General features: G+C 41.5%; 1 protein-coding gene across 1 annotated transcript; it reads left to right on the forward strand.

Annotated features, from left to right (window-relative positions):
• The first annotated feature begins 12,553 nt into the window (after positions 1–12,553).
• On the forward strand, positions 12,554–14,269 carry LOC130281612 (small proline-rich protein 2D-like). The gene is made up of 3 exons (XM_056529027.1): positions 12,554–12,605; positions 13,257–13,328; positions 14,126–14,269. Exons 1-3 carry the CDS (start codon positions 12,578–12,580, stop codon positions 14,260–14,262), a joined length of 237 nt encoding a protein of 78 aa, XP_056385002.1. The 5' UTR covers positions 12,554–12,577; the 3' UTR covers positions 14,263–14,269.
• Positions 14,270–16,771: the final 2,502 nt, after the last annotated feature.

Raw genomic sequence — 16,771 nt, forward strand, 5'->3', positions numbered from 1 at the left:
AGTGGTATTAGTTAGAGATGAGCGAATCGAACTTGATGAACCCAAATGCATTTTTTTTTTTTTTTTTACTATATGTATTAATAAAGCATATATTCTCTTCATTTACACATTGGGGAAACTGACAGTTTTTCTCTGTCTTACTTCAATGATATGTACTTTATGTATGCTTAGTCCAACATAGGATTTAACTCCTTGTCCTCAACCAACCTTTCTGTCCTCTTTTTCCTCTCATCCATGTATCAACATTTACAATGTTGTAGTTACAAGGAGTTTTGGGTTGGGTAAGCTATACAGGCAAAATATTGGGAAGTCATTGCCCTCATTTACAAAGACCGGAGTGTCGGTTAGGTTTTTTTTTCAGTGTACTCGTCTTTTTTTTCCTTGTGATTTACTAATTTGTCTCATGTGTCGTTTTTTTTTTGTGTCGCACGATATTAAATTATGTCGCACGGGAATAAAAAGTGTTGCACTGGAAAAATAAAAAATTAAACCAAATAAATAAAGTAAAGTTACTCTGCACAAGGATGTAACTTTACATTCATGATTGTTAATGGGTTAACAACCTAAAGTTTTTTAAAAATATACATATATAAAAAAAATATATATATATATATCTATAAATAAATAAAAAATCCATTACAACATTTAATCATAAAAGCGTTGAGGGGTTAAAAATGCTTTTAAAGTATAAAACAAGTAATTTAATCATGAACCACAATGGTCAGCTGTCCCTTCCTCAGAAACACTACATTTTTCCATTTTCACTTGACCCCTGGGCTGTCAGTTTTTCAGAGTTGAGAAATCACACTTTTTTCAGAGTTATTTTACAATTACTCCGAGTGATTTTTCCATTTTGTCGGGTTAACGCCCATTTTTGAGTAAACCACGCCCATTTTGTAGGTTAAATTAAACTCTCCGAGTGTTTTTGAAAATGTAGGTTGTGCGCCTAAATTTTGGCCGCAGATTTGGTCGCACGCGGGATGCGACCAAATTTTGGGCGCAATAACCGAGAAAAAACGTTGGTTCTCCTTTGTAAATGAGGGCCATTGTGTTCAATTGCTTTAAAGCATTACTATCTCTTAAAAAACTTTTGACATATCACACAGACATGTCAAAAGTTTTGATCAGTTGGGGTCTCAATGCTGAGACTCCAGCCAATCGCTAGATAAAGCCGGGAGAAACACCACACTGTGTGTTTCATTCCACTCAATCTGCCTCATTGCAGGAGATGGGCTCCATAGACTTACATTGGAGTCCATCTCTTGCACAAAGTCAGATCGAACAGTGAGCTATCTTGCTGTCTTTCCTGTGTGACATGTCAATAGTTAAATGTCTTCTATGATAAATATTCTGCTTGCTGTGTTACTCACCTTGATCTCATTTACCACACTTGAGTCATTTCCATCATATACTCTGCTTTGTAAAATGTAGAAGGGAATAAAAAAAAACACTATATACCCAAAAAGACTGAAAATGTTGAAAAAATCAGCTAATATTTTATATTAATTAAATTCCAGAAAATGGATATCAATTAATCACATCTTTTATCAAGCCTGAGCTCATAGGTGAATGTTTATCAAAACCTGTGCAGAGGAAAAGTTGCTGAGTTGCCTATAGCAACCAATCAGATTGCTTCTTTCATTTTTAAAAATGCCTCGGAAAAATAAAAGAAGTGATCTGATTGGTTGCTGGTCAACTTTTCTTCTGCACAGGCTTTGATAAATCTCACCCATAGCTCACTCACAGTTATAGTAAGTCTGGTACATGAGTGAGATAGATTTAAAGTATGTGGGCCTCTGCTATTTTATAGCCAGCCATATAGTGTCAGGGACCGCAAAACCAAGTGAAGACAATAGTGCAGCATAAATTGCACCTTTATTAACCTCTTCAGAACATAGGGCGTATGGATACGCCCTGTATCCCGAGTCCTTAAGGACCGAGGGCGTATCCATACGCCCGTGGGAATTCCGGCCCCCACCGCTAGCCGGTTGGGGACCGGAGCCGGATGCCTGCTGAAATCGTTCAGCAGGCATCCCGGCATATCGCCCAGGGGGGTCATTATGCCCCCCCATGTCGGCGATCGCCGCAGATCGCTGGACAATTCAGTCCAGCGATCTGCGGCGATTCCGGGTCAATCGGGTCTCCAGTGACCCGATGACCCGGAATTACTGGCTGTTCGGGGCCGTCTCTGACGGCCCCGAACAGCCAGAGTCTGCAGGGGTGAGATGGCACTGGTGCCACCTCACGATCGCCCTGATTCGTCGGCCGGATTACCGGCCGACCAATCAGGGCGCCTGCTGCGGGTGTCACTCCCGCACCCGCTCCGCCCCTCTGGAGAACGTGAGCGGGTGCGAGACGTGCACCCCGGGTGCTGGGGACCCCAATCCCCGGCGCCCCTGTTGGGATCGGGGCCCCAGGAGCAGCTGCGGCGGCGGGACTGACCTGCAGCGTCTGGATCGTTGGAGGTGAGTGACAGCCTCCTGCTGTTGCTTAGCAACAGCTCCCAGCATGCAAAAAGGGCATGCTGGGAACTGTAGTTATGCAACAGCAGGAGGCAGACCACCACAACTCCCAGCATTCCCTTATGGGCATGCTGGGACTTATGGTTTTGCAACAGCTGGAGGCACATTCTTTCTATGGAAAAGTGTTCCTTCAGCTGTTGTATAACTACAACTCCCAGCTTGCACAAACAGCTAAAGTGCATGCTGGGAGTTGTAGTGGTGCATCTGCTGGTTGCATAACTACAACTCCCAGCATGCCCGTTGGCTGTCGGTGACTGCTGAGAGTTGTAGTTTTGCAACAGCTGAAGGCACACTGGTTGTGAAACTCAGAGTTTTTTTTTTACCTAACTCAGTGTTTCACGACCGGTGTGCCTCCAGCTGTTGCAAACTACAACTCTCAGCAGTCACCGTACACCATGCACCGTACATGCTGGGAGTTGTAGTTTTGCAACAGCTGGAGGCACACTGGTTGTGAAACACTGAGTTAGGTCACAAACTCAGTGATACATAACCAGTGTGCCTACAGTTGTTGCAAAACTGCAACTCTCAGCAGTCACCGACAGCCAACGGGCATGCTGGGAGTTGTAGTTATGCAACAGCTGGATGTCCCCCCCAATGTGAACGTACAGGGTACACTCACATGGGCGGAGGATTACAGTAAGTATCGGGCTGCAAATTTGAGCTGCCGCAAACTTTCTGCTGCAGCTCAAATTGCCAGCGAGAAACTACTGTGAACCCCCCGCCCGTGCGACTGTACCCTAAAAACACTACACTACACTAACACAAAAAATAAAATAAAAAGTAAAAAACACTACGTATACACATACCCCTATACAGCCCCCCTCCCCTCCCCAATAAAAATGAAAAACGTCTGGTACGCCACTGTTTCCAGAACGGAGCCTCCCGCTGTTGCAAAACAACTCCCAGTATTGTCGGACAGCCGTTGACTGTCCAGGCATGCTGGGAGTTTTGCAACAGCTGGAGGCACCCTGTTTGGGAATCACTGGCGTAGAATACCCCTATGTCCACCCCTATGCAAGTCCCTAATTTAGGCCTCAAATGCGCATGGCGCTCTCACTTTGGAGCCCTGTCGTATTTCAAGGCAACAGTTTAGGGTCACATATGGGGTATCGCCGTAATCGGGAGAAATTGTGTTACAAATTTTGGGGGGTATTTTCTGCTTTTACCCTTTTTAAAAATGTAAAATTTTTGGGAAAACAAGCATTTTAGGTAAAAAAAAAATTTTTTTTTTACATATGCAAAAGTCGTGAAACACCTGTGGGGTATAAAGGTTCACTTAACCCCTTGTTACGTTCCCCGAGGGGTCTAGTTTCCAAAATGGTATGCCATGTGAGTTTTTTTTTGCTGTCTTGGCACCATAGGGGCTTCCTAAATGCGGCATGCCCCCAGAGAAAAATTTGCGTTCAAAAAGCCAAATGTGACTCCTTCTCTTCCGAGACCTGTAGTGCGCCAGCAGAGCACTTTTCACCCCCATATGGGGTGTTTTCTGAATCGGGAGAAATTGGGCTTCAAATTTTTAGGGGTATTTTGTGCTATAACCCTTTTTAAAAAAAAAAATTGGGGGGAAAACAAGCATTTTAGGTAAAATTTTTTTTTTTTTTTTTTCATTTGCAAAAGTCGTGAAACACCTGTGGGGTATTAAGGTTCACTTTATCCCATGTTACATTCCCCGAGGGGTCTAGTTTCCAAAATGGTATGCCATGTGTTTTTTTTTTTTTGCTGTTCTGGCACCATAAGGGCTTCCTAAAGGTAACATGTCCCCCAAAAACCATTTCAGAAAAACGTACTCTCCAAAATCCCCTTGTCGCTCCTTCCCTTCTGAGCCCTCTACTGCGCCCGCCGAACACTTTACATAGACATATGAGGTATGTCCTTACTCGAGAGAAATTGGGCTACAAATACAAGTAAAAATTTTGTCCTTTTACCCCTTGTAAAAATTCAAAAATTGGGTCTACAAGAACATGTGAGTGTAAAAAATGAAGATTGTGAATTTTCTCCTTCACTTTGCTGCTATTCGTGTGAAACACCTAAAGGGTTAAAACGCTGACTGAATGTAATTTTGAATACTTTGGGGGGTGTAGTTTTTATAATGGGGTCATTTATGGGGTATTTCTAATATGAAGACCCTTCAAATCCACTTCAAACCTGAACTGGTCCCTGAAAAATACTGAGTTTGAAAATTTTGTGAAAAATCGGAAAATTGCTGCTGACCGTTGAAGCCCTCTGGTGTCTTCCAAAAGTAAAAACACGTCAATTTTATGATGCAAACATAAAGTAGACATATTGTATACGTGAACCAAAAAAAAATGTATTCGTAACATCCATTTTCCTTACAAGCAGAGAGCTTCAAAATGAGAAAAATGCAAAATTTTCAAATTTTTCATCAAATTTACGGATTTTTCACCAAGAAAGGATGCAAATATCGACAAAAGTTTACGACTATGTTAAAGTAGAATATGTCACGAAAAAACAATCTCGGAATCAGAATGATAACTAAAAGCATTCCAGAGTTATTAATGTTTAAATTGACAGTGGTCAGATGTGCAAAAAACGCTCCGGTCCTTAAGGCCAAAATGGGCTCCGTCCTGAAGGGGTTAAAATATTAAAAAAATACAAAAATAAACATTGGCAGAATCCAGGGTCAAACAAAACCAGCGGTTACTCAGAAACAGACGAAGTCAGGACACAACAAGGAATGTAGTCAGAAGTCAGACCCAAGATTAAGGACCAGAGGGGGTGTCAGCCAGGCCAGGATAATACAATCAGGATCAGTCTTGGAGATAAGAGGTCACAACGTAATAGAACACCAATTAGGCCTATGATTATTATGAAACATGATGTCCAGTGCTGGACTCCGTGACCTATCTTTCCCACCAGGCACTGTCCCTGTCTCCATCGCTATATGGGTACACTGTGACTGGGTCTCCAGTGATTACACTGGGCTCTATCTTGGAGGTTACTTGCTGTGGGCTTTGTGTATCGATAATTTTTACACTATCCTGTATTATTATACCATCAGCTCAGTAGGTTTATTATGGTCAGCATTGGTTTTGCTTTGGAGGTCATTTTTTGGCAGAGTACATAATTTGACCAGCTTTATATTACCCTGTTCTCTAGGTCCATCTCGGTTAGTATTGGAATTACTATCTGGTATTTAATCCTTTGTGGTGTCCCGGTACCTGCGTGTGTGGGTCCCCTTAGCCAGAGTCCCTAGGACGTCGGGGTCCCCATTGTCTAGTTCACCCCTAGTCACCTCTCATCCAGATAGTTATTGGTCCAATAGCTTACTTAGGAAGCATATAAATATTATATAAAAGCCCTATAAATAGTTAATTACCTGTCTGTAGCATAGCAGGACCTGCGGGTCATGTGGTGCAGTGAACTCTATGGTTTTTCTGCTTGAGGACCTTTGGAGGTCCTTGTGACGTAGTCAATCCCATCACTCATTGTAACAGTGAGTGGCAGATGCTCCGACCAATCAGATTAGCCCTCCCCCTGCCCATATAAGGGAGCGGCGGCCATGTTCTCACTCTCTTGTTCCTGTGCAAGCAAGCAAGAAGCATCTGCGCTGCTGAGATCTGTGAGTCTAGGCCTGAACCTTGCGGCGACGGCCGATAACTTCTAAATTCTGAGTGTACTCTGCAAGATCACCGGACCTTATCTATCCCCTAAATCCGGATGGATCTGCAATAATTACCCTAAATCCAGAGACTTTAATTTATTTCAAGGTCCGCAACAATTGTCAGTCATTGAGCTATATAAAGACTGTATTCCTGAGACTGTCATTGTGCATTGGATGTAACACAAGCACTTAAGTAAAGTTACCCAAGTTCAAGTTCAGGTACATTGTGGACCTTCAGTCATTTCATTACATGCACCTGTTGTTTCTGGGAAGGGCGGCGATAGGCCGGAGGATTACCTCAGCATACTAGCCCTCAGCCTGGCGTCACAAACTATAGGGTTAACATTAACCCCTCATCTACCGAAACAATACCCCCACTACCAACACTCCCCAAGGGCTACCACACCTTGAATTATTTTTTACTTATGAGATGCACTAAACCTGTTTTGCAAACTATTTATGCTCAATGCACGCCTGTGTGATTTACTATCCTGCTATGTTCTACATTGGTGCTAAAGTACTAATATGTGATTAATTACCTGCATATAGTGTTGAGCGTGAATATTCAAAATGCTAATTTTTACCTCGAATATCACCACGTCGCGATTTCGCAAATATTTAGAATATAGTGATATATATATATTCGTAATGACGAATATTCGTTTGTTTTCTTTTATGTGTATTTTTATGCAAATATTTATGCGGATATCGGCACTTCCAGACTGGACATTGATCCCTCCCTTCTTTTAGGTGAAAGATATAATAGCGCATGCGCACTATGTAAATTTAATTACGAATTTTCACATAAAAAAAGGAACATAGTGAATATGCGAATTTCGCGAATATAGGACAAATATTTGTCCATATATTCTTGACATATCACAAATTCGAATATGGCCTAGGCCGCTCATCACTACCTGCATATTTACAACCCACTGACAACATTACTAACGAGCCTCCTATACTTGCCTCATATTTACTGCTGACCTATTTGCTGATAACCTGTGCTTGACCACTTTTATATGGCGACGAATCTGACATGTCTGACCGCTCTTACATGACCAGTAACTGTATATATGTTTTCTATTAGCCTACACTATAGATGCATTTTGTATACATCTTTATTCTAATTTACATTTTTTGAGAATATCAGTGTCTGTATTTTTGTCCAGGTATCTCCTTGTTCCCTGATGAACCAACATTACAAGGTGGGGGAAACTTATTGGATGAGGGAGTTTAGCCAACTTTAACTATTATTATTATAATAATTGATGGCCTAATTGGTGTATTTCTACTTTGTGACTGTGGTATGTTAACCACCAAGGGCATTAATTATCTTGAGGGTTTTAGATACCTCAATCCCAGTTGTGGTATTTGGAGATAAGAGGCCAATAAAGGCATACTGAACTGTTGCATCTTAATTAGGGCCCAGCAATAAAGGGGCTGTCTAATTAGCAGATAGCCAGGAATACATGGAGCTGCTCTTCAATATCAGCTAAGGGATGCTGTGTGGCAACCTGGGGATGTGTATGATAGGAATTGTGGTACTACGTAGTCGTGCCACTGATGGATATGTTTCTGGTGGTGTGAGTGGTGCTGTGGCCCCATGTATCTATCTATCTCAAATACACACACACTTTGTCAATAGAGGCCTGCACGTGCTGGTACAATAGTGGGAACCTGTAGGGCATCCCGATGTACTGTGTGCAGGTGATGGTGCATGTGATGGCCCTTAATGTAGTTTACAGGTGCAGATAACCAGGCGTGTAGCTGAGGAAACTTGAAGACTGCAGCACAGGATCCTATACCAACAAAGTAGCTGCTGCTGAGACACATTTCTGCTGGTACATACAGATGGGTATCCCCTGACTTATGAGTGGTCTGCATAACAGGACTAGGACCTAGAGGCAAGCAACACCCTGTTTTATTTGTCCGCTATCATGCTAATATAACTTCTCCAGAAAGCTCCTTTTTGACTGTTTTGGACACCCTGTCAGCATAAAATAAGCTGGGTGACTTGGTCTCTCTCACTCTTTCTCTGGTTCTCTACTCCCTCTCAACTCATGCTAAACTCAAACTCTTGTGATACCTTGCAGCATCAGCTAATCTGAGGAAAATACATAATGTCATACATATGGAATACAGACATTTTTCTCTAGCAATATTAAATGGGTTCTCTGGTGCTAGACATCTTATCCCCTATCTAAAGGATAGGGGATAAGATGTCTGATCAAGGGGTCCCACCATTGGGCCCCCCTGCGATCTCCCACAGCATCCGGCGTTCTAAACAAATGCCAGGTTCTGGCGGCAGTGGTTGTGATGTCATGGCCACGCCCTTGTGACATCCCCCCACACTCCCTTCATTCATGTCTATGTCTATAAACATGAATGGAGGGGGTTTGCAACAACATTATCTGCTCCCAGAATTGTTCTGAATGCTGGGGCATGGGAGTACCCCTTTAAAGACTAAAGCTCTGTTTCATCACCCAGGCTTTTACCCATTGTGGGACATGATAGCTGTCTGTTGGAAAGCAAAGTAAATTGAACAGGATGGGTAAATACGAATACCATCCTCTCAATAAGTGTGTTAGATACTGAAGGTATCCCCTGGACATATGGGAGTCAAGGATACTGCAGACTTCTTACTCCTCATGACTGCCAATCCAATCTGGCATAGAGTTAACATAGAAACATAGAATGTGTCGGCAGATAAGAACCATTTGACCCATCTAGTCTGCCCAATAATCTGAATACTATGAATAGTCCCTGGCCCTATCTTATATTCAGGATAGCCTTATGCTTATCCCATGCATGTTTAAACTCCTTCACTGTATTTACAGCGACCACTTCTGCAGGAAGGCTATTCCATGCATCCACTACTCTCTCAGTAAAGTAATACTTCCTGATATTACTTTTAAACCTTTGCCCCTCTAATTTAAAACTATGTCCTCTTGTGGTAGTTTTCTTCTTTTAAATATGCTCTCCTCCTTTACAGTGTTGATTCCCTTTATGTATTTAAAAGTCTCTATCACATCCCCTCTGTCTCTTCTTTCTTCCAAGCTATACATGTTAAGGTCCTTTAACCTTTCCTGGTACGTTTTATCCTGCAATCCATGTACTAGTTTAGTAGCACTGTATAGCTTTTGCATACTAACAGCTTTAAAGGATTTATCCAGAAAGAAAAACAGAGGTAATTTCTTACCGAAACAGAACCACACCTGACCTCATGTTGTGTGTGGTCTTACAACCAGTATTCATTAACTTTAAAGGGGTACTCCGGTGGAATTTTTTTTTAAAACAACTGGTGCCAGAAAGTTAAACAGATTTGTAAATGACTTCTATTAAAAAATCTTTACCCTTCCAGTACTTTTAAGCAGCTGTATGCTACAGAGGAAATTCTTTTCTTTTTGAATTTCTTTTTTGTCTTGTCCCCAGTGCTCTCTGCTGACACCTGATGCCTGTATCAGGAACTGTCCAGAGCAGTAGAAAATCCTCATTGCAAACCTATACTGCTCTGGACAGTTCCTGATATGGACAGAGGTGTCAGCAGAGAGCACTGTGGACAAGACAATAAAGAAATTCAAAAATAAAAGAATTTCCTCTGCAGCATACAGCTGTTAAAAAGTACTGGAAGGGTAAAGATTTTTTAATAGAAGTCATTTACAAATCTGTTTAACTTTCTCGCACCAGTTGATTTAAAAAAAAACAAAACTTTAATGAAACCTAGCTGCAACACAACACACTTCACGAGGACAGGCGTGGTGCTGCTTTTTACATTGGAGGAATTGGCCCATGAGAGGATAATTAGAATCATAGGTTTGTCTTTTTGGATCTCCTAGCACAAGAAAAGCCCACCCAAGGTCTGTCCCTGGCAGGGTCTAAAGTGCAGGTGTTTCCTGGCCAGGTTGGAAATTATCTGAGCAAATGGCCCAACTCATTACAATAAAGACACAACCCTTCCCTCCTGCAAAAATTCCTCTCATCCATGGAAAGGCAGGTGAAACTGAGCTGTACTGGTTGACAGGAAGGGGCATATCAAAGAGAACAAATTACGCATAATATAGTCACATCCAGAGGAAATATCAGAATGGAGCCTGTCTGGATAGTGTGAACAAAATACTACCAACTGGGTTGGTAGAAAAGAAGGCAAACAGCTTTAATCATATATCACTCAGAATGCACAACAAAATACATTGAAAACTTGAGCATTAACCCCTTAAGGCCCATTTTCACCTTAAGGACTGAAAACTATTTTTGTAAAACAAAAACAGAGAAAAAGAAACACAGCCACACATCCACAATTTGTATTTTGATCTACTTGCTTCTCAGTATACATTCAAACACTAATAAGTTGTATACAGTGTACAGTATACATTTTGATCAAAAAGTACAAGCCCACTCGCCACGTCAAGGCCACATATTTAGAATGGGTCTCTAACCCAACATTGGCGTAGCTCCGGCGGTGGTCACCACTGCCGCAACACCATGCCCACAGGGGGAGCGACCCAGTGGCCAGGCAGCCCCACTGCTGCCCGACCAAGCCTCTGGCTCCGGGCCACCCCACCCCACAGATAAAGCATCACAGTAACAATGACCACCGCAGTGCAACCACACCAATGTGAATACCCACCAAGTGCTCCCTGCCAGAGGGCTGGGAGAATGCTAGGAGGAAACCCTTATGCAGTCTCCTGCTAATTAAAAATGCCTGGACCGAATGGGTGGAGCAGAGTGCTGACTATGAAAGAGGGGACAGACTATAATAGTGAAACAAAAATAGAGAAAAAGAAACACAGCCGCACATCCACAATTTGTATTTTGATCTACTTGCTTCTCAGCATAAATTCAAACAATAACAAGTTATTTGTATATATTTTGATCAAAAAGTACAAGCCCACTTGCCACGTCAAGGCAACCTATTTAAAGTGGGTCCCTAACCCAACAATGGCGTAGCGCCGGGCGGTAGCCACCACCTCCGTAACACCATGCCCACAGGGGGAGTGACCCAGCGGCCAGGCAGCCCCACTGCTGCCCGACCAAGTCCCTGGCTCCAGGTCACACCACCCCACAGACAAAGCATCACAGTAACAATGACCGCCGCAGTGCAACCACACCAATGTGAATACCCACCAAGTGCTCCCTGCCAGAGGGCTGGGAGAATGCTAGGAGGAAACCCTCATGCAGTCTCCTGCTAATTAAAAACGCCTGGGCTGAATGGGTGGAGCAGAGTGCTGGCCATCGAAGAAGGGAGAAACTACAAATGTAGAGGCTTGGTCAGGCAGCAGTGGGGCTGACCCAGTGAGCTTATCGGGACATTGAGCTGCAGGGCCATGCCCAGATTTAGCCGTGGGTCATGGCTGCCAGTAGCAACCGGGACCCACCGGGTTTAACCCGTTCTCCACTACGCTCTGCATCCCCAAGGTGTTAAACATGTAAAAAAGAGCATCCTCGAAAAAAAAAATACAGAGCCTGCAGCCAAACCTGTATTTCATTCTGACAAGAGCTTATTGCCCATGGAACTTCTGTTCTTTGCCAAGAAACCCTGTGGCAGTAAGTAGATCCAGTAAGCCTGAGCTGTGCAAAGTGGTACTGGCCTACTTTATAGCACTCTGTCTAAAGCATAGGACCAACAAGAGCTGGGCCCCTTCTGTCTAAAGCTGTAGACATGAAATAATGGTTGGCTGAAATTACCAATTTTGGTCACTTTTGGTCACACATCTGTGAAATACATGGGAACAATTATTCATGATGGTCAACTGCAGACTAATGTTTGATGAAAAAGGGTTTCTTCCACATTGGATTTTTTTGATTGAAAAAAATAGTGTATGGCATGATAACCTGAATATAGCCGATCATTTGACACTTTACTAAAAGGTAACAACAACAAAAAAAAGACAGTGATCTCCAGCTTAGTTTGATGTGTTGCTGTTCATGGATGGTTGATTGTCCAAATGATGGCTGATGAAAGTACCATGTTTATGGCCAACTTAAGGAGCCATAAGAATTCTCTCCATTTTTTATTTTTTTTTATCAATGAAATAAGTGACCCAACTAGATGATTTGGTAACAAGAATAATGTTTGTATGTAATCTTGGAATGTATAAATATAATATGCTTTATGAAATAAATATTTTTTATAATTAATTTTAAGTATGTACTCATATAGAAAGTTGTTATCTCAGTAAGAGATTCACATGCATTTAAGTAAAAGGAAGTGATTTGCATTACAGACATAGTGTACGCCTTGGCTTCAAGGTATGCAAATTACAGAAACCTACAGTAAGACTGTCAATTAGGATTCCAATTGGCTTACTTTGGTATCAACATTTCTCAATAATGGCAGACGATTTGTATATATAGTAGCTTTGTAACAAGCTCCAGTATTCATCCATTGAGACCTTGTTTAAGCACATCTACCACATCCACTGACACAAACATGTCTGCTAAGGGACAATGCAAGGACCGTAAGTACCTTTTAAATAACTTTGAGATATATATATATATATATATATATATATATATATATATATATACTTATTTTTAAAACCCACAAATACATCATACAATAATGAGTTGTAGCTTTGCTCCCCTGCATGTACATTGACAGCTCTAACATACTCTTAGCTTTGTCCAGAAAACAAGGCATATGGGACAATTGGTTTCCAACTGCTTTTGATGAATGTGGAATAGTAGCTTTTGGCAAATGTAATCATGGTTTTCCAAAATACTTCAAACTTGTTTGCCAATTCACCAGTATGAGTGTGAATCATTGCACTAGTCTCAATTGTGTGATTTACTTTTTCATTTAAAGTCGCAGTGAACCCCTTTGCCTGCAGGCCCCAGTAAAGTTGCAATTTGTGCCCTGATTTTATCCTATATTTGTAACCTTTCTTAACATGCTTTTTTTGAATGTGCAATGGTTGACTTACTGGTATAAAAAAAAACAATATTCATTGGTGATGATGATGATGATTATTATTATTATTATTGTTAGCAGAAGAAGCAGTATTTAGTGCCAACCTTGCTCCAGTGAGCTAACAATTAAATTATTACTTTAACCTATGACTGTCAATGAGTTTTTATTATTACTAAGAATTATTCCTTGATCTCTCTAGCATGTGCCCCAGTTTGCCAGGACCAAGCACCCAAATGCTGCCCAGATCCATGTGCTCCACCCCCTTGCCAAGGTATGGAAAAAAAACAGACATTACTTCAATTTTTACTTGTATCATTTAGAATTGCTCTGTTGCAAACATCAAAACAATACAATGGTTTAAAAACTGGAAAAAAGGGGTTTACATAGAAAAACTTGAGGGAGAGAAAATATTGAATGTAAAGATGTCATTGTTATCAATATCTTTTTTTTAACCAACAATTTGTAGAGGATTCTGTCTTAGAGCCAGTAGATATGTTGTGGCCCCCATAGACTTTTTTTGGAGGCCTATTTTACCTCAGTATACTTTTCCTTGATAAGGTGCTCCATATACATTTTTATTACTTGGTTATTTTCATCTAGACACAATAATTCTAGAAAATATATTTTTCCTTCATGAAATAAGAGGGCCTACAAACTGCTTTGTACTATGAAGCCACAAGCGCTCTGTGTGCTTCCACACAGTCTCCTGCAAAAAGACTAGGCTAATGTACACATAGAGGTGATATATCACTGATATTAAAGCATAGTGCATCAGTTTGTGTATGTCCCCCAAAAATATATAATATATTATTGGGAGAATAGTACCTGAGAGAGTCAAAAAGCTATATTACAAATCACCCATTGTAGATGTTCCATTTCTTGCATTGTGGCCTAGGAATTTCCATTAATATATTTTTCATTTTGTATTAATAATAATTCTTCCAATCAGACTATGTAGTTCATGAAACTAGATTTGTCTATCATACTGTTTACATAAAACATCAGCAGTATTTGGTAACAAACTTTAAAGCCTAGTTCTTTATATGAATGCTTTTTTTTTTCTATTAGATCCATGTGCTGTACAGGATCCCTGCTGTAAGCAGCAAGGTGTTTCAGGCAAAGGCTATGCAGGTCAAGGAGGACTTGGTGGATTCGGTGGTGGATTCGGTGGTGGATTCGGTGGTGGACTCGGTGGCAAGAAGTGAAGGAACATTTCTGTACCATTAAAAAAAAAATAATAATAACTATGCGATCCAGTCTGTTATGCTATCTGTATCAGTGTGAAATGCTTAACTTATTCTTAAAATGTTCTGTTTCACATATTAAATACATTCTCCTAACTTATTCAAGTGTATGTGTTAGTTGATATATAGGGTGGGCCATTTATATGGATACACCTTAATAAAATGGGAATGGTTGATGATATTAAATTCCTGTTTGTGGCCCATTAGTATATGTGAGGGGGAAACTTTTCAAGATGGGTGGTGACCATGGTGGCAATTTTGAATTTGGCCATTTTGAATCCAACTTTAGTTTTTTCAATAGGAAGAGGGTCATGTGACACATCAAACTTATTGGGAATTTCACAAAAACAATGATGTGCTTGGTTTTAACGTACCTTTATTTACAAGTTTCTGACCACTTATAAAATGTGTTCAATGTGCTGCCCAATGTGTTGGATTGTCAATGCAACCCTCTTCTCCCACTCTTCACACACAGATAGCAACACCACAGGAGAAATGCTATCACAGGCTTCCAGTATCTGTAGTTTCAGGTGCTGCCCCAAAGATAAAAGTCTAAGGGGGTCAGATCAGGAGACATTGGGTGCCATTCAACTGGCCACGATGACTAATCCACTTTCCAGGAAATTGTTCATCTAGGAATGCTCGGACCTGACACCCATAATGTGATAGTGCACCATCTTGCTGGAAAAATTCAGGGAACGTGCCAGCTTCACTGCATAATGAGGGAAACATATCATCATGTATCAATTTCGCATATCCAGTGGCCTTGAGGCCCCACTATATTTGTACCCCATATACCACACCATACCATCAATTTTTGTGTTCCAACAGTCTTGGAGGGATCTATCGAATGTGGGTTAGTGTCAGACCAATAACTGTGGTTTTGTTTGTTAACTTCACCATTCACATGAAGTTCATCACTGAACAAAATCTTCTGCGTAAACTGAGGGTCCTGTTCCAATTTTTGTTTTGCCCATTCTTCAGATTCAGTGCACCAATCTGGGTCATCCTTGTTGAGATGCTGCATTAGCTGGAGTTTGTAAGGGGACCATTTGTGAATAACTAATATCCGCCAAAGGGATGTTCGACTAATGCCACTCTCCAGTGACATGCGGCGAGTGCTACGCTGTGGGCTCTTGCTGAATGAAGCTAGGACAGCCACTGATGTTTCTTCATTAGTGACAGATTTCACGCATACACATTTTGGCAAACCAGTTTCATGAAAATTAGCAAGCAGTTTTCTAACTGTAGCATGGGAGATGGGTGGTCTCGTAGTGTGGCTTGCATTGAAATCTGCTGCAATGACCCGGTTACTGCATTCACCACACATCAATTCAATTTCCATCCGCTCCTCACGTGTTAACCTCGACGACATGTCAATGGCTGTAAACAAAGAGAAACTTGTAAATAACTCAGAATAACTCAGAATAAAGTTGCATTAAAACCAAGCACATCATTGTTTTTCTTGTGAAATTCCGAATAACTTAGATATGTCACATGACCCTCTTCCTATTGAAAAAACTAAAGTTGAATTCAAAATGGCCAACTTCAAAATGGCTGCCATGGTCATCACCTATCTTGAAAAGTTTCCCCCCTCACATATACTAATGTGCCACAAACAGGAAGTTAATATCACCAACCATTCCCATTTTATTAAGGTGTATCCATATAAATGGCCCACCCTGTAGTTTGTCTAAGCACCTCATTGTCAGAATATTTTTCCCCAGTTAATGGCCAGAAACAGTTGAACATTTTTTATCACAGATACGCTTCCTGCCTAGAACGTATTGTCCTATGATTCAGCAATCAATTCCAACTAGAAAAAGGCGAACTTTTGAATAGTTCCATTCCATTCGTGAAATGTTTGGTTCTGGTCAAACTAGTTTGTTGTGAGTCGGCAATGAAATAAGCCCCTAAACACATTTATTACACGGCCTAAGAGTTCTAAAGCCCTGTATAAGATTGCTAGGAATGCAATCAAGTAATGTTAAGTGGTGTTAACATGTGGTAACCCATGGTAACTAGCAGCTACTTTAACCTCTTAAGGACTTAGGGCGTACCTGTACGCCCTAAGCCCGGTCCCGGTGTGAAAAACCGTCACGCTAGCCGGGACGCTAATGATAGCCGGGACCCTGGGCTAACAGCGTGCGGCACAGATCGTTGTGCCGCGCGCTGTTAACCCTTCAGACGCGGCGATCAAAGTTGATTGTCGCATCTGAAAACGAAAGTAAACGCTTCCCGGCAGCTCAGTCGGGCTGATCGGGACATCGCGATAAAATCGCAATGTTCCGATCAGCTGGGACGCAGACGGAGGTCTCCTTACCTCTCTCCGTGGCGTCCGATCGGGATTGATTGCTCCAAGCCTGAGCTACAGGCTTGAGCAATCGAGCCCCTATCTGACTGATCCCTGCAAAGCTATGGCTTTGCAGTGATCAGCATAGGAGATCAGTGTGTGCAGTGCTATAGCTCT

Source organism: Hyla sarda, chromosome 7, assembly GCF_029499605.1.
Source record: "Hyla sarda isolate aHylSar1 chromosome 7, aHylSar1.hap1, whole genome shotgun sequence".
NCBI classification, from domain to species: Eukaryota; Metazoa; Chordata; class Amphibia; order Anura; family Hylidae; genus Hyla; species Hyla sarda.

Excerpts from the sequence above, each read along its gene's own strand:
- LOC130281612 (XM_056529027.1), top strand. The coding sequence starts at position 12,578 with ATGTCTGCTAAGGGACAATGCAAGGACC. Across the intron at positions 12,606-13,256 it reads TAAGGGACAATGCAAGGACC|CATGTGCCCCAGTTTGCCAG; the intron begins GTAAGTACCTTT and ends TGATCTCTCTAG. Across the intron at positions 13,329-14,125 it reads TGCTCCACCCCCTTGCCAAG|ATCCATGTGCTGTACAGGAT; the intron begins GTATGGAAAAAA and ends TTTTTCTATTAG.